At 43.9% G+C, this 18,749-nt stretch overlaps 1 protein-coding gene across 5 annotated transcripts in view; it reads right to left on the bottom strand.

Annotated features, from left to right (window-relative positions):
* Nucleotides 1-18,749, bottom strand: part of PCNT (pericentrin) — a 167,440-nt gene that overhangs the window by 119,375 nt on the left and 29,316 nt on the right. For all 5 annotated transcript variants that reach the window (XM_029607715.1, XM_029607714.1, XM_029607713.1 and 2 more), the window contains exon 4: nt 6,117-6,286. In XM_029607715.1, the coding sequence (XP_029463575.1) occupies nt 6,117-6,286 (170 nt within the window). The remainder of the gene's footprint in view (nt 1-6,116; nt 6,287-18,749) is intronic.

Here is an 18,749-nt window from a genome sequence, read left to right as displayed (position 1 = left end):
AAAGTTCTGGGGGTTCCTCACAGTGCTGACATAGCAAGGACTCCAGGTCAGCCTGTGTAGCCCTAATATGGCAGGCAGCACAAAGAGAATGTCACTTGTGCTTCTTTGCTGCCGGATCCATTCTAAATGGTAACTGTGCACTCAATTGGCTGGCGCCTGAAATCGAGTGCGCACAGATCCTGTCCCGATGCGCATAAGTAGAAGTGCCCATATGCACAAACGTATGTGTGAAGTTAGGCACACAGCGCATGTGCAGAGCCAGCCTGCACCGCACATACCAATGGTCTATGAAGGGCAATGCGATGCACAAAACCACGCTCAAGATGGCTCCGCCACAGCCTGCCATGTGATGTGCCCATCGAGCCTGAAGCGGAGCCTAGACCATCGTGGGGCTGCTCAACTCATTTGGAAGCCCCTTTCCCTTGCCTCAATGGGATCGGGAACATTGCTGTTATGGCGCACTGAGCAAGGAGACCAGAGGAAAGATTTACGAAGCACTTCCACAACTCTGAAATGGAAGGAATCCTCTTCTCTCTTTTGCGGAGGCCACAGGTGAAAAAGACCTTACATGAATCGGGATATTAACGGTTGAGTGGAGATCAATGCTCCACCTTCCTGATGATGGTACGCTACTATGGAACTTAGATGTATTCTAACCAATGTGGTTGTGAGTTCAGTGTTTGAGAGATAATTCAGGTAAGAGTGTAAGTGTCTGGGCCCATACATAAAGGGGTCCAGGGCATGCTGCGTGCACCAACTGGAGTAGCAACGTCATTTAGTGGATGGTTTCCATGCCGACAGAAGGACATCTTGAATCTGTTCAGGAAGATTCCAATGTGCTAAGGTCGCGCGTCCAAAGTCCACGCAGTCAGATTTAGTATGGAATGCAAGGGATGAAGAAGACTTTCCTCTTCCTGTGTTAGCAGATTTGGGTTGCTCCTGAGTTTCTGTGGTGAGGAGTGTGAGTACTGCACAAGATACGCATAACTTGACTGTCTGGGCCAGGCCAGGACTATTAGAATCATCCTAGCCTGATCTTGCATGCATTTCTGAACTGTCCTGGGGATCAATGATTTATCGAGTGTTTTTGCTCTTCCTGATCCCAAAGACCTTGTTGATTGTGCTGCAGAAGGTGAGCTCCCCAGCCTTTCATGGAAGTGGCTGGTGAATAAAATGAGAAGCTTAGGAGTGAGTGCTGAGGTAGTGGCCTGGATTGCAAACTGGTTGACGGGCAGACAACAATGTGTGATGATAAATGGAACTTACTCTGAAGAGAGAGCGGTTTAAGCGAAGTGCCACAAGGATTGGTGTTGGGACTGGTCCTGTTCAATATCTATGTGAGTGACCAAGGTTCGGTGGGAGCTAGAAGCGGTTGGAGGAGGCCTTATGGTCGTCCTGTAGGAGATTTCTGTTGGGCACAGACAGGGCATGAATCTGAGTAGTTGCAGGAGTCTTGCACCATACTGGACCACCAGTAGAATCTCCACAACATCTTGAGGGTTCTGGTACGGCCCGGATGTCCAGCCAGTTTAGAATCATGGGCCCATTTGAGAACCTGTTCACGTAATCTACGTGTAATGAAGGTTTTTCCGGCAGGGACCATGGTGGTCACTGTGAGGGATGCACAGGCAGGGTCAATGATATGTCTTGGGACATCGGGAATGCCTTCTGGTTCGAAGGATCTGGAGAGCACATCTGCGTGGAGGTTTTTCGAGGCCGGTCGATATGCAGTTCAAAAGTAAATCTCTCGAAGAACAGCGCTCATCGGGCTTGACTTGGATTCAGGAGTTGTGCTTCTTTTAAGTGTTTGAGATTCTTATGATTGGTGAAAATAGTAAATTTGTGTTGCGTCCCTTCCAACCAGGGGCACCGCTCTTGGAGGGCCAATTTGACCGCTAGGAGTTCCCGACAGTATAGTTCTGTTCTGTAGGCGAGAATTTGAGTGAATAGAATGAGCATGGTATTAGTGTACCCTTAGGAGAAAATTGACTTAACACCGCCCCAGCTCCAATAGCAGATGCGTCGACTTCTACGACGAAGGGGCGTCTTGGGTCCAGATGTTGAAGGCAAGGACCAGAGCAGAATGCTTCTTTTAGCATTTGAAAGGCAGCTTGTGCTTTGGGAGTCCACACACAGGTGTTAGCCCCTTTCTTTGTCATGGCGGTGAGCGAAGCGGCTAGGATAGAGTAATTAGCAATAAAGCTTCTATAATAGTTCGTAAAGCCAAGGAAGTGTTGCAAGGCACGGAAGCCAACTGACTGGGGCCAGTCTCGGATACCTTGAAGTTTTTCTGAATCCATGGAAAATCCTCTGTTGGAGATGATATACCCTAGGAAGGGTAGGCGGTTTTGCTCAAAGATGCATTTTTCCAGTTTGGCATAGAGTTGGTTCTCTCTTAGGCGTTGGAGTACTGTCTTGACATGATCATGATGTGATTCTAGATCTTTCGAGAAGATCAGGATGTCATCCAGGTATACAACTACAAAAGAATATAGGAGATCTCGAAGGATTTCATTCATGAGTCACTGAAAGACAGCAGGGGCGTTACATAGGCTGAAGGGCATCACGATGACTCGTAGTGGCCATCCCTAGTGTTGAATACTGTCTTCCAGACATCTTCCGGTTGGATACATACCAAATTGTACGCACCCCTCAGATCCAACTTGGTAAAGATCCGAGCCCCTTGGAGGCGATCAAATAGCTCGCTGATGAGGGGTAATGGGTATCGGTCCTTTCGGGTGATGGTGTTAAGTCCCCTATAATCAATACAGGTATGTAGTCCTCCGTTCTTTTTCTTGACCAAGAAAAAGCCCGCTCCAACGGGAGAGTCAGAGGGTCTGATGAACCCTTTTTCTAGGTTTTCTTTAATATACTCGGACATGGTGAGGGTTTCTGGATGAGACAAAGGGTAGGTTCTGCCCTTGGGAGGTGTTGTGCAAAGCAGAAGTTCTATAGGGCAATTCAGTTTGCACAGTGGAGGTAATGTATCTGCCCTCTGCTTCAAGAAGACATCTTCAAACTCAGCGTACTGGGTAGGCAACCCAGCAAGGGTGGTAGACTTCAGGACAGTTACCACTGGAGATACTTGTCGTAGACAGGTCTTCTGGGCCTTGGGACCCCATTGCACCAACTGCAGGGAATGCCAATCGAATTGAGGTCCTTGGACCTGGAGCCAGGGCAGCCCCAGGATGACAGGGTGTGTTGAACGTTTCAGCACATAGAAGGACATCTCCTCCTCGTGGAGAATGGCCATGGTAAGGCAGATGGCCATTGTTCGGTGGGTGATGAATCCTGGAAGGTGTTCCCCCTTGGATGGACATAATGCGAAGGCTCACCTCTAGTGGCAGTAGAGAGATGTTCAGGAGCTTGACGATGTCATCCATGATGAAGTTGCCACTTGCCCCTGTGTTAACAAGGGCAGTGGTGGCAAAGGAGTGAGACTCGATGCCAAGGGAGACTGGAAGTAGAAGGTGGGGGCCGGTGACAGTAGTGCCCAAGCTCGGGACTCCCGCTAGGCTCAGGCGTTGCAGTTTCCCAGTCGAACCGGACAGTACTGCCGAAGATGTCCGGAGGCACCACAGTAAAGGCAGAGACCTTCCTTTCTCCAACGAAGACGTTGGAACATGAGGACGCTGGGACACGACTGGAACAAGGCTGGAACAAGACTGGAACAAGCGATGAGACACGGAGGCAAACTAGTACACACACGGTGTCGACCCGATTGCCAAGGCAAGGAAGTGCAGGCAGGCATTTCCTTTAGTACGCTCAATCAGGGTACACTGGGCCTGCCCCTGGCCCTATAAGGGACCGAGCGGTCCGCATGCACGCGGCTAGGGACGGAGCCCCACTGTGAGGCCTGGTGTGCTGAGGAAGGCCCGGCGACCACCACCGCGGGATACAGAGGCCTGGAGGAGCTTGCAGCTGCTGCCAGAGAGGCCAACCCAGGACCTGCAGTAGAGTTGGAAAGGTGAACAGGCCCATGCGCGATGGGATGCGCAACAAAGAGACATGAGGAATTCCCCAGTTTGCACTTCCATTATTATATAAGGTAGAGTTTCCATTTGGAAACAAGACACACCCAAATGTCAATTGACTACTCTGAAATCCGGGATGGGCCAAGAAGACCCTTCCTCTTTCCTGGGAACAACAAAACTGAGGGGTTCTCGTCCTTTATTTTCTGTGAGCTGAGAACAAGAATTACAACCTTCAAATCCAACAGCTCCGTAAAATAGTCTCCACTGTCACTCTCATCTGTAGAGAGTTGCATGGAGAGACCATAAAGGTATCCGGAGGAATTTGGAGAAACTCCAGAGCATACTAAACTCTCACCTCTTCCAAGAACTGCTGGTCCATTTTAATCGGGACCCGCTGGTCTATTTTAATCGGAACCCACCTCTAATAAAAACAAGATAGACTCTGCTTATCTCTGAAACAGTAGATGAGCTCTCACACCTTCATTGTGAACATCCAGGTGCTCTGTTCTTGTGGCCTGCCTCCTTAGGAGGTTTTCTAGGCCAAAAGATCTGAGATCTTCCCGAAGGGATGAAACCTTTAAGTAGATACTCCTGTGCAAGGATTAAACAGACAGGAATTCCTGGAGCTGCCCTTCATCCCAAAATGATGTGAAGCTGCTTTCTTATCCTTGGCAAATGAGGAACCTTGGATTCCTTTCAGCTATTCTCCATTTTCTCCAATTCACTGCTGAATAAAAGAGAACCCTTAAAGGGTAACTTTGTGAGTGGACTTGGAAACAGTGTCTGCCAAAAATCTTTCAGCCACAATAGACATCAAGCCGCTAACATCCCTCCAGTGGCTATCCGCACCAAGTTACAACTCGCATCAGTTACGAATGTGGCCCACGGTTTCATCACTGATCCGCCATTGGACCCCGCTTCTTGTGTCTCCTGAGAAAGACGCAAACCAGCCTGAGCGATCATGCAGCAGTGAGAAGCAATCTGCATATTCAGTGCCATGGCCTCAAGGGCCTGCTTAAGATAGCCTTAATCTCCTATCCCAAGCATCTTTTAGAACTGCCCCTCCTTCCACTAGAATGGCAGTTCGCCTGGAAACAGTGCATTCCAAAGCATCCACCTTGGAAATTGCATCTGATCCCACTCCTTCAGATCCAAAGGGTACAAAACCCGTTAAGGCACACCCCCTTTTAAACTCATCTCTGGGGTTCGGAAGATCCTTTTAAGATATTGAACGAATTGGACTCAAAATATAGGGAATGCTTTATTATAAAGCACACTGATTCACTGTATTTGTTTAGAAATATATAAGGCAATAAGTGGAAGTTATAAGGTACTGCACCTAATATTTGAGAATGTTAAAGCTTGCAGTTTATGGGTTATGTAGAGTATGGTTTAGTACGAATGAGTATGATGATGTGGGGGTAAAGCATGTAAGTGTTGTATGGCTATGAATGGTGTGAGAAATAAAAGAGCAATGTGTGTGGGGTATTTTTAATGAGTGTGTTTCACATAGGTCCATTGTAAGTGGATAATAAAGAGTTAAATTTAAATGGATTCAGACATGGTATAATGTTTATTGGATTACCTCCATTTCCTTATAATAGAACTTTCTGAGCTTTGGAGGGTATGCACAATGTTGTTTGCCTGATGAGGCAGAGAATACTGGCGGGACTGATGTCAGGGCAGGGCTGTATGTCCATGATGCACCAAGTCAGTTTTACTCCGTCTCTATCTGCTAATAGAAGTGCATAATCCTCTGGTGTGGACTGGCCTGCCTGAGTGCAGAGGAAGTTAATTTATTAGCCAGATGAACTTGGGGAAAACCTCTGCTTATGCCTGGGAATAAGGAACACACAATTGGATCTACTCTTTGATATCTGATGAGTACATCTTAATGTCCCATTTTGGTCAGTGTTGGTGACAGAGTGCTGGGTTCCATGGACCTTTGCCCTGACTCAGCATGGCACATCTTATGTTTTGTCATTCTTTGCTTATTTGAACAACATTACCTAATGCAAAGAAAGGCCAGTGAGGTGTGAGAAGATACAGGAGGCAAGGGTAAAATAAATATTGATTTTCTGTTTCAGAGCATCTGATTTCTACCATAAACCCATTTTGCCAATAAGCCTTTAACATCATTACCTGCAACTGTGGTGACAATTGTTCTAGTCCAGTAACCTCCATTTCTTTTCCTGACTCCACTCCATCTTCAGCCATTCCAGTGTGCTGCAGATAAGCTAAGAACTGAACATCTAAATGTTTGCTTTCTTCCAGCTCCCAACTTAGCCTGTCTCCCAAATTTGAAATAGCATCTGAAAGCATATCCAAAAAGACATCCATTAAAAACTGTTTCACAAAGGAGCAAAGTGATAGGGAACAAGCATCCCCCACACAATCTAATTAAGATTATGCAACACCGCTACAAATAAGCAACCAGGGATATACTATGTTAGAAACACCAAATAATTGGTTTTGCATTATTAACCATACAATGATAAATAGAAAGAACTAAAACTATTTGATCAGATGGAGAACAACACTGTGTCACAGCCATGCAGGCCAGTTGTAGGTAAGCTCAGGGCAGGAGCAGCCCAGGACTCAGGAACAGAGAAAGCACAGTTGCTTACCTGTAACAGGTATTCTCCTAGGACAGCAGGATGTTAGTCCTCACATGTGGGTGACATCATCCGATGGAGCCCGGCACAGAAAACTTTTGTCAACGTTTCTAGAAACTTTGGCCAGATGACAGAGCATGCCCAGCCTGCTACTATCCTCACGTCCACGTGAGGTCCCCCCTTCAGTCTCCTAACACAGCAAAAAATACGAGCGAAAAAAACAACAAAACAAACTGAAGGTGAACACCGTGGGAGGCGGGCGGGATTCCTGAGGACTAACATCCTGCTGTCCTGGGAGAACACCTGATACAGGTAAGCAACTGCACTTTCTCCTAGGACAAGCAGGATGGTAGCCCTCACATGTGGGTGAATACAGAGCTCCAGACCGCTCCATTCAAACGGAGAGGCCAACAGCGACTGAACAAGGTGCCAAAGGGCACAACACAACTGCGGCGCTGTAGCAAAAACAGGAAGTGGTCTGATCCCACAAGGAGCATGAGTGAAGAGAGTTAGGTTCAAGTCTGGAACAGATTGTGCAGATGTTAGATGTAAAAAAAAAAAAAAAAAAATCCCCCCTCCTTCCCTCCCAAGTCCTCTCCCCCCTCCCCCACCCCACAGAGTAAATATCAGGGTGTTACATGTTATCATTTGTACGGTGTCATCCACGTACTGCAGTTTGGAAAAGCTCACAGGTTAATCATTAACAACAAGGCTACGAGCATGAGGTGAGAGCGATTGTACATGGGGTTGCCACACAGTAAGAAACCGCTTTCTATGTTGAAGAAGGCTCGCGATGCCAGACCTTCCCATAGTCATCATGGTATGCCAGCTGTTTCTCCAGGCCCAAAAAGACGGAGCGTCTGGCGATCTACAAACTGAAAGAATCACTTTTTTCCCCACCAGACAAGCCTTGTGAAGGAGCATGTGGAAGCCAGGATCACGAATCCGAATCGGGGATATACAGCCAAATAACATCCACAAGGGAGTAACTGGGAAGGCGGTATCCAATAAATCAGCCATATATATATTTTTATTTTTATTATTATTTTTATTATTTTATTATTATTGTTTTATTATTTGTATTAACTTATTTTTTATTACATTTTTATTACATTTTTATTTTATTATTTTTATTATTTCATTATGATTATTATTTCTATTTTATCACTATTTTTTATTATTTTTATTAAATTATTTTTTATTAAATTATTTTATTTTAATTATTTTATTATGATTATTATGATTACTATTATGATTGCTGTTAACCATTATGATGGTGAAACCGAATGACGGTATACAAAACATGTTAAATAAATAAATAAAATGTTCTAAGCTGTTCCCCCACAAATTAAACGAGGAGTAAAAGAGGAACCAGGAACTTTGCTTTTGTTCCCACATTACCACAAAGAGCAAAAGGCATCTGCCTAACTGAAAAGCAAAAAAGTGGATTGAAAAATGGAAATGGGACTAAGCCAAAGAGAAATGGAAGTAAAATGGCTTGAAAGGGAGTGAAGAAGGTTGGCGAAAGGGGATATGATGAAGGAAATAAGGAAGCAGGAGGTATATTTTGTATTTATTTAAAAGGGTTTTTTACCCACTGAATTCAATGTTCACAGCAGGGAACATCAAAATAACCATAACCTAAAGAATATACAAAGCCATAAAGCAAACATTAAAATAAACACATATATAGCTTGCATGATTGTTAACCAAATGACAGAGAAACTCTGTCTTGATTTCAAAGGCTTGCCGAAAATAGTCCATCCATAGCTGCCATTTGAAACATTTTTTGCAGGTGATCATTCAGTGTGTCTCGTAGGGGGTTGCAAAGAACAGGTCCTAATATAGAAAAAGCCCTTCACAGGTCTCTGATAAGCAAGCATATTGTAGTGATGGGGCCTCCAGCAACCCACGATGTGTAGATCTTAGCCCGCAGAGGATTATAAAGTCTCAGCATAGCAGTAGTTAAGTGATTTACGAATCAAGATCACAATCTTATATTTGATCTGCCAGTGTACTGGGAGCCAATGCAATGACTGAAGAACTGGAATAAGCAAAAAAAAAAAAAAGTGACATTAAGGATAAAGATAAATGAGACGGTATAATACTCAATCTGGTGCTCACTAATGGGGATAATGTCTCTAATGTTCGGGTAGGGGTTCACCTGAGCACCAGTGATCATCAGACGGTATGGTTCGATTCAGCGAACAGGACAGAGAGAAATCACACGAAGACCCAAGTTTTCAATTTAAAAAATACGGACTTTGGCAAAATGGAAACTACCTGAAGGAAGAACTGGAAGACTGGGAGAAAATGGGTGGAGGTGGAACAGTGGGCCAAGTTAGAAGTTATTACAAAGGCAACAAATCTACATGTTAGAAAAGTAAACAAAAGTAAGAGGAAAAAGAAACCAAACTGGTTCTCTAAGGAGGTGGCTGAAAAAATAAAGGCAAAAAGAACAGCGTTCAAGAAGTATAAAAGATCCCAAAAACAGGAACACAGGGAAGAATAACTGGTGAAACTGAGGGAGACAAAGAAATAAGGAAAGCAAAATGTCAATCGGAAGAAAGGATTGCCAAAGAGGTAAAGCGAGGAGGCAAAACATTTTTCAGATATATCAGAGAAAGAAGGAAGGTCAGAAGTAGAAAAGTGAATTAAAAGGTGACAAGTAGCAATGTGACAGAAATATGAAATACTTCAGTTCAGTATTTACTAAAGAAGACCCTGGAGAAGGTCTGTTGCTGGTTAATAAGACTGTAGATGGGGATGGAGTAGACAAAACTCCATTTACAGAAGAGAATGGAGGAGCTAGGCAAATTGAAAGTGGTCAAAGCCATGGGGTCTGGTGAGATATACCCCAGGCTATAGAGCGAGCTCAGAGATATGCTAGTGAACCCATTGACGTGTCTGTTCAATAGATCCCTGGAAATGGGAGTAGTGCCACGGGATTGGAGCAGAGCGGTGGGTAGTCCCATTTCACAGAGTGGAAGCCGGAAACTACAGCCTGACCTCAGTGGTGGGAAAATTAATGGAAATCCGTGAAGGAAAGATTAGTGAACTATCTACAATTTGGTGGGCTGCTGGATCCAAGGCAGCATGGATTAAGCAGGGGAAAGTCCTGTCAGACAAATCTGATTGATCTTTTTGATTGGGTGACTAAAGAATTGGATCAAGAAAGAGCGCTCGATGTGATCTAATTGGATTTCAGCAAAGTTTTTGATATGGTCCCACATAGGAGGCTTGTGAATAAAATGAGAAGCTAAGGACTGAGTGCCAAGATGGTGGCGTGGAGTACAAACTGGTTGATTGATAGAAGACAGAGTGTAATAGTAAATGGAACCTACTCTGAAGAGAGAACCATGTTAAGTGGAGAGACACAGGGTTCGGTTTTGGGGCCAGTTCTGTTCATATCTTTGTGAGCGACTTTGAGAAGGAACAGAAGTTAAAATTTGTCTATTTGCAGATGATATTAAGATCTGCAATAGAGTGGAAATGCCTGAAGGAGTAGAGAGAATGAAAAGGGATTCAATGCCAAGAAGTGCAAAGTCATGTGTCTGGGGTGTGGTAATCCAAAAGATGGTAATGGTGGGTGAAAAATTGATGTGTACGGACCAAGAGAGGGAGCTTGGGGTAATAATGTCTGGAGATCTGAAGATGGCGAAGCAATGTGACAAGGCGATAGCTAAAGACAGAAGAATGCTGGACTGCAGAGAGAGAGAAATAACCAGTAAGAAAAAGGAAGTGAAAATGCCCTTGTACAGGTCCTTAATGAGGCCTCACTTCGAATACTGTGTTCCATTCTGGAGTCCATATCTCGAAAGGGACAAAGTCAGGATGGAGGAGGTATAGAGAGGAGTGATCAAAATGGTGTGGGGTTTGCATGAGAAGACTTATGAGGAGAGACTGAAGGATCTGAATATGTACACCCTGGAAAAGAGGAGGTGCAGGGGAGATACCTGAAAGGTTCTAATGATGCACATTCAACAAACCTTTTCCGTTGGAAAGAAATCAGCAAAACTAGGGGTCACGAAATGAAACTCCAGGGAGGATGACTCAGAACCAATGTCAGGAAATATTTCTTCACGGAGAGGGTGATGGATGCCTAGAATGCCCTTCCGGAGAAGATGGTAAAGACAAACAGTGAAAGAATTCAAAGGGGCAGGGGATAAACACTCTGGATTTCTAAAAGCTAGAGGATGGAAATGAATGAATGGGGATAACTTGCTGGTGTGGCAGTTACTACCCTTAACCAATAAGCCTTCATGCACTTCATGCAACTCCATCACGGCTCTCTGCTTCAACTGCAGGGAAAAAGGGGAATTAGATTTGAACAGCAACCACAAGAGCTCCGATTTTTATGGTCTGGAGCAGCGATTCTCAACCGGTGTGTTGCGACACACCAGTGTGTCACCAAGCACCGGCAGGCATGTCGCGGCTCCCGCTGTCTCACTGCCCCGGTTGTACTTCCCTTCTCCCTTTTTCCAGCCCCCATGGCCCAATGGGAAGTCACCTTTTCCTGCCCCCACTGCCCAATGGGAAGCCTCCTTCATTCTTCCTGCCCTGCGCAGGCCAATCAAAAGCCTCCTCCTTTCTACCTGCCAGTGGGAGTAGGAAGAGGGCAGGAAGCCTCTGATTGGCTGGTGAGGCAGGAAGAAGGGGTATCACATATAGCCTGGGGGTGGGGTGGGAGGAATGGCAGTGTCGAACCCTGATGAAGCAAGGCTGCCATGGGAGCTGATCCCCGTGGCGGCGAAAAAGAAGGCCTGCCGGAGTAAAGCTGCAGCGGAACTGGAGCCCATACCTGCAGCGAAGAAGAGGTTTAGTGGTGAGAGCTTGTGTGTGTGGGTGTGAATGGGTGCCTGGGTGAGAGCTTGTGGGTGTGTGTGAATTTGGGCCTGGGTGAGAGCTTGTGTCTGTGGGTACCTGGGTGAGAGCTTGTGTCTGTGGGTGTGAATGGGTGCCTGGGTGAGAGCGTGTGTGTGTGGGTGTGAATGGGTGCCTGAGTGAGAGCTTGTGTCTGTGGGTACCTGGGTGAGAGCTTGTGTCTGTGGGTGTGAATGGGTGCCTGGGTGAGAGCGTGTGTGTGTGGGTGTGAATGGGTGCCTGGGTGAGAGCTTGTGTCTGTGGGTACCTGGGTGAGAGCTTGTGTCTGTGGGTGTGAATGGGTGCCTGGGTGAGAGCGTGTGTGTGTGGGTGTGAATGGGTGCCTGGGTGAGAGCCGGTGTGAATGGGTGCGAGAGCATTTGTGTGTGATTGAGAGCTTGTATATAAGAGAACATGTGTGTGATTGAGAGAGAGACTGGTCAGGAAGATGACTGGTGTGTGTGTGTGTGTGTGAGAGAGAGACTGGTCAGGAAGATGACTGGTGTGTGAGAGAGAGCTAGAGACTGGTCGTGGGGTCTAATTGGGGTGGGTGTGTGTGTGGGTGTGTGTGTGACTGGTTGTGGGCGCTAAGGAAGAGGACTGTGAGGACAGAGCTTCAGCAGCCCTTGCTGCTTCTGGTGAGTGCTATTGGCCTGGAAGGGAAAGGTGTAGGAGAGCTGCTGGAGAGAGTAAGTAAAGATGGCTTTTTAAGTTTATTTTTCTTGATTGACTGCCATTTTAATTATTGGGTATTATGTGATATGTCTGCTATTTTGAAATATTTTATTGATATTTGGACAATTTTTAATAATGTTATGAGTTTTTAATTGTTGAATGTTATTCTGTTCATCAACTGTTTTGTAACATTTTTAGTATAGCTTTACAATTATTTCTGTGTGAGGCTCTATAGTAGCTTGGCTTATTCTGTTTTCCTAATAGGAGGTGTATTGGTGTTCAGGGCCTGATGTAATACTTGTAAGCTTTGCCTTTTCCTAGATAGGGTTGTTATATGTTCCATAATCCAGGTGTAACTTTGTGCGGGTTAGTTTGTGTGCATTATTGCAGATCCTGGGATTATGTTAGGTGCTATATTTCTCTTTCCATTTCTCCAGATTCGCACTGCATGCAGAGTGGCTTTTTTGGTTTTCCATTCCAGTTTCTGTCTCCATATTTATAATTTGTGGTCTTTCTGTACTTGGTGAAGGTCAGTTCTGGGTGTGTGACCGAGGTGAGGTATTTTACTAGCATGTAGGCATTTGTATCAATCTTATTTGTTGTGTTTTCTCAGTAGGACATGCATTAGTAGTAAATGACTGTCTTTTCATAAGGAGGGCTATTGTGCCTGGTGGTAGAGGGAGTTTGTTTTGCTTTTACTGGGATGTCATCAGAACCAGAATATCTTTTTTGTATGGTGAGTTGTACAGGGTAATGCCCTAGATCTGCTCTGCACTCATTGCTGGGGGGTGAGGGGATTCCTGTGGACGCAGAGTGCATGTTTACATTTTGCCCCGTGACGGTCACATGTTCAGTGTGTGTCACACATGTGAGAACCATCTGTCAGGTGTGTCCTGACTGAAAAAAGGTTGAGAACCACTGGTCTGGAGAAACAAATAAATATGGGGGTAACTTGCTGATGCGGTGATTACTACACTTATCCAATAAGCCTGATATAACTCCAATATTGCTATCTGCGTCAACAGCAAGACATAACAGGGAACTGGATTCAAATAGCAACCAACCAGGGCCCTGACTTTTACAGTCTGGGAAACTGATAAGCATGGGGGTAACCTACATGGCGCAGCAGATACTACCATAAGACTGCTGGGCAGACTGGATGGACCATTTGGTCTTTTTCTGCGTCATTTCTATGTTTCTATGTAAAAGTTAATTAATGAAGATCTTTATAGAAATGGGGGGGGAAACATGCTGGGGAAAAAAATCCAACCTGACTTTCCACTAAACATGACATGCCATGATTGTACTCAAGGCTATTTTTAGTGTCACGGGAGCAGGGCACTGAAAAGTAGCTGAGCGGAGACTCCTATACAAGAAGACAGCCCCAAGCTGCATAGGCCACACTACTAGGTAGCAGTACACCTCCACCTCCCCCCCCCCCCCCACTGTGCACTGGCAGCAAGAATTGAGTTTAACCAAACGTCAGTTCCTGCTACCGGGGGGGGGGCCTGTCTTGCGAGTCTTATCGCATGAACGGCCCCGCGGCAGCAGGAAATAATGTTTGGTTAAATGCGACTCCTGCTGCCATCTATCCTACGATACAACAGGCCACCCGGTGGCAGAAGAGAAAGGCAGGACCCGGTGGCCGCCAGTGGATCTCATCCCACTAGAAGCTGAAGACAAAGAGGCTTGGCAAACTGCCGCAGGGCCTATTTCGTGGCGGCTGAAGAAGAGGCCCAGAGTCTGAATGTGTACGTGTGAGCTTGTAGGTACATGCGAGAGCCTCTGTGAGACTGTGTATGTGATTGCATGTGGGAGAGGGAGAACGCATGTGTGTGTGCAACTGCATGAGGGAGAAAAAGTATACGTGTGTGATTGTATGTGAGAGGGAAAAAATGTGCTATTGCTTGTGGGACAAAAAGCATGTGTGTGTAACTGCATGGGAGAGACAAAGCATGTGTATTGTCATCCACTTCATCTTCCACCAGTTAAAGCTTATCGGCATGTTAAGTTGCAGAATCGCATCTTTTACTAAATCAGTGTCCAAAGTACAGAATGATCTTCCGCTAACTATTAGAGAGGAGTCATATTTGATGTAGTGTAGGCTTGAAACCCTGGTTGATGGAGTCTAAGGCAAATTAGTTTAAGGAAGGAACACCAATGATGGCTGTGTTGATGTGTTTCAGAAATATGTTTTACTATTTTATTTTATTTTTATGGCTTTGTTGTTTTTGTTTATAAATGTGTACATCTCTTTGAAAAATGTCACTGTGAAAGCTGGATAGCAATTCATAAATTTTATAAGTAAATAAATGCGTGTGATTGCATGTGGAAGAGAGTAAATGCATGATTGCATGTGGGAGAGCGCATGCGTGTGATTGCATGTGGGAGAGCGCATGCGTGTGATTGCATGTGGGAGAGCGCATGTGTGATTACACATGGAAGAGAGCATGCTTGCAATTGCATGTGGTGGGAGAAAGCACGTGTGACTGCATGAAGGGGAAGAGAGTGAGCATGTGTGTGATTGCATAAGGGGTGAGAGAAAACGTGTGTGTGATTTCAAATAGGAATGAGAGAAAGCATGTGTGTATGCATGATTACATGTGGGAGAGAGAGAAATAGCATGTGACTGCATTTTGGAGAGAGCGAGCGCATGTATGTGTGTGACTGCATGTGGGAGAAGGAGCATATGTATGTACTGAGAGTGTGTGTAACATGTGAACGAGAGAAAGGAGAAAGATCATGAGTACCCTACCCTATTATCAACTAATTTGTGACCATCTCAGGGTGATTAAAAATCAAAAGTTCCCAGGTATGGAGAGCAGTTATTTTATCCTTACATTTTTAATTATTGTGTTATTTGGTATGGCTGCCATTTTGAAATAATTAATTGGTGTTTGGAAAAATGTTATAAAAATTGTGTTTGAGTTTTTAATCATTGGAGATTATTATATTTGCCAGCTGTTTTGAGATATTCTTTTTATTTATATGGTTTTACTATAATTGATGTTTTATATTTCTTAATTTTGTTCGATGTTTTATATGGTAATGTTTCTGTTTTTCTATTGTTTCACTGCATGCAGAGTTTGGCTTTTTGCAGTTTCCAGTTTTTGTCTGCATGTTTCTATTTATACCTTTTTATGGTCACTTTATTCTGTATTTGATGAGGTTCTGCATGTGTTAACTGTATGTTTTCTGCTAGCTAGTGAGTAGTTTCTGTGTAGGGATCTAAAGCAGCCTGGCCTTTTTCCTATCAGGTGGTGTGTTGGCAAGGAAGGAGTGAGTGTTTTCCTCCTCTGTTTCTAATTCTGTTTTTTTTACATGAGGAAAAATATCAGTTTCAATTATTTTTACATAAATATTATAAATGAAAATTATTAAACTAAAATTAATATTCAAGAGTTGTATGAAAGGAATCTGGCAGATCAGTGTGCTGAGCAACTTATGGCACTCAAGGAACATAACAACATAAGAAAATGCCATACTGGGTCAGACCAAGGGTCCATCAAGCCCAGCATCCTGTTTCCAACAGTGGCCAATCCAGGCCATAAGAACCTGGCAAGTACCCAAACACTAAGTCTATTCCATGTAACCATTGCTAATGGCAGTGGCTATTCTCTAAGTGAACTTAATAGCAGGTAATGGACTTCTCCTCCAAGAACTTATCCAATCCTTTTTTAAACACAGCTATACTAACTGCACGAACCACATTCTCTGGCAACAAATTCCAGAGTTTAATTGTGCGTTGAGTAAAAAAGAACTTTCTCCGATTAGTTTTAAATGTGCCCCATGCTAACTTCATGGAGTGTCCCCTAGTCTTTCTACTATCCGAAAGAGTAAATAACCGATTCACATCTACCCGTTCTAGACCTCTCATGATTTTAAACACCTCTATCATATCCCCCCTCAGTCGTCTCTTCTCCAAGCTGAAAAGTCCTAACCTCTTTAGTCTTTCCTCATAGGGGAGTTGTTCCATTCCCCTTATCATTTTGGTAGCCCTTCTCTGTACCTTCTCCATCGCAATTATATCTTTTTTGAGATGCGGCGACCAGAATTGTACACAGTATTCAAGGTGTGGTCTCACCATGGAGCGATACAGAGGCATTATGACATTTTCCGTTTTATTCATCATTCCTTTTCTAATAATTCCCAACATTCTGTTTGCTTTTTTGACTGCCGCAGCACACTGAACCGACGATTTCAATGTGTTATCCACTATGACACCTAGATCTCTTTCTTGGGTTGTAGCACCTAATATGGAACCCAACATCGTGTAATTATAGCATGGGTTATTTTTCCCTATATGCATTACCTTGCACTTATCCACATTAAATTTCATCTGCCATTTGGATGCCCAATTTTCCAGTCTCACAAGGTCTTCCTGCAATTTATCACAATCTGCTTGTGATTTAACTATTCTGAACAATTTTGTGTCATCTGCAAATTTGATTATCTCACTCGTCGTATTTCTTTCCAGATCATTTATAAATATATTGAACAGTAAGGGTCCCAATACAGATCCCTGAGGCACTCCACTGTCCACTCCCTTCCACTGAGAAAATTGCCCATTTAATCCTACTCTCTGTTTCCTGTCTTTTAGCCAGTTTGCAATCCACGAAAGGACATCGCCACCTATCCCATGACTTTTTACTTTTCCTAGAAGCCTCTCATGAGGAACTTTGTCAAATGCCTTCTGAAAATCCAAGTATACTATATCTACCGGTTCACCTTTATCCACATGTTTATTAACTCCTTCAAAAAAGTGAAGCAGATTTGTGAGGCAAGACTTGCCCTGGGTAAAGCCATGCTGACTTTGTTCCATTAAACCATGTCTTTCTATATGTTCTGTGATTTTGATGTTTAGAACACTTTCCACTATTTTTCCTGGCACTGAAGTCAGGCTAACCGGTCTGTAGTTTCCCGGATCGCCCCTGGAGCCCTTTTTAAATATTGGGGTTACATTTGCTATCCTCCAGTCTTCAGGTACAATGGATGATTTTAATGATAAGTTACAAATTTTTACTAATAGGTCTGAAATTTCATTTTTTAGTTCCTTCAGAACTCTGGGGTGTATACCATCCGGTCCAGGTGATTTACTACTCTTCAGTTTGTCAATCAGGCCTACCACATCTTCTAGGTTCACCGTGATTTGATTCAGTCCATTTGAATCATTACCCATGAAAACCTTCTCCATTACGGGTACCTCCCCAACATCCTCTTCAGTAAACACCGAAGCAAATAAATCATTTAATCTTTCCGCAATGGCCTTATCTTCTCTAAGTGCCCCTTTAACCCCTCGATCATCTAACGGTCCAACTGACTCCCTCACAGGCTTTCTGCTTCGGATATATTTAAAAAGGTTTTTACTGTGAGTTTTTGCCTCTACAGCCAACTTCTTTTCAAATTCTCTCTTAGCCTGTCTTATCAATGTCTTACATTTAACTTGCCAATGTTTATGCTTTATCCTATTTTCTTCTGTTGGATCCTTCTTCCAATTTTTGAATGAAGATCTTTTGGCTAAAATAGCTTCTTTCACCTCCCCTTTTAACCATGCCGGTAATCGTTTTGCCTTCTTTCCACCTTTCTTAATGTGTGGAATACATCTGGACTGTGCTTCTAGAATGGTATTTTTTTAACAATGACCACGCCTCTTGGACATTTTTTTACTTTTGTAGCTGCTCCTTTCAGTTTTTTCTAACAATTTTTCTCATTTTATCAAAGTTTCCCTTTTGAAAGTTTAGCACAAGAGCCTTGGATTTGCACACGGTTCCTTTTCCAGTCATTAAATCAAATTTGATCATATTATGATCACTATTGCCAAGCGGCCCCACCACCGTTACCTCTCTCACCAAGTCCTGTGCTCCACTGAGAATTAGATCTAAAATTGCTCCCTCTCTCGTCGGTTCCTGAACCAATTGCTCCATAAAGCTATCATTTATTCCATCCAGGAACGTTATCTCTCTAGCGTGACCCGATGATACATTTACCCAACATTTACCAACCCTCAGGAAAAAGATCTGGGCTCATAATGGATAACATTGAAATCGTCAGCTCGGTGTACTGAGGCGATCAAATAAGCAAACAGAATGTTAGGAATTATTAGGAAGGGAATGGTGAATAAAACAGAGAATGTCATAATGCCTCTGTATAGCTCCATGATGAGACTGCACCTAGAGTACTGTGTGCAACTCTGGTCGCTGCATCTCAAACAGGATATAATTGCACTGGAGAAGGTATAGAGAAGGGCGACCAAAATGATAAAGGGGATGGAACAGCTCCCCTATGAGGAAAGGCTGAAGAGGTTAGGGCTGTTCAGCTTGGAGAAGAGATGGCTAAGGAGGGATATGATAGAGGTCTATAAAATCATGAAAGGACTAGAACAGGTAAATGTGAATCGGTTATTTCAGATACTAGAAGGACTAGGGGGCATTCCATGAAATTAGCAAGTAGCACATTTAAAACAAATCTGAGAAAATCTTTTTCACTCAAGGCACAATTCTCTGGAATTCGTTGCTGGAAAATGTGGTTAGGGCAGTTAGTGTAAGCTGGGTTTAAAATGGATTGGATAAGTTCCTGGAGGAGAAGTCCATAAACTCCTACTTTCTATTCACAATGTGATCGC

The sequence above is a fragment of the Rhinatrema bivittatum genome, chromosome 6 (assembly GCF_901001135.1).
Source record: "Rhinatrema bivittatum chromosome 6, aRhiBiv1.1, whole genome shotgun sequence".
Classification (NCBI taxonomy): domain Eukaryota; kingdom Metazoa; phylum Chordata; class Amphibia; order Gymnophiona; family Rhinatrematidae; genus Rhinatrema; species Rhinatrema bivittatum.
Note: the sequence above shows the minus strand (reverse complement) of the source record. Positions and strands in the feature narration are given on the sequence as shown.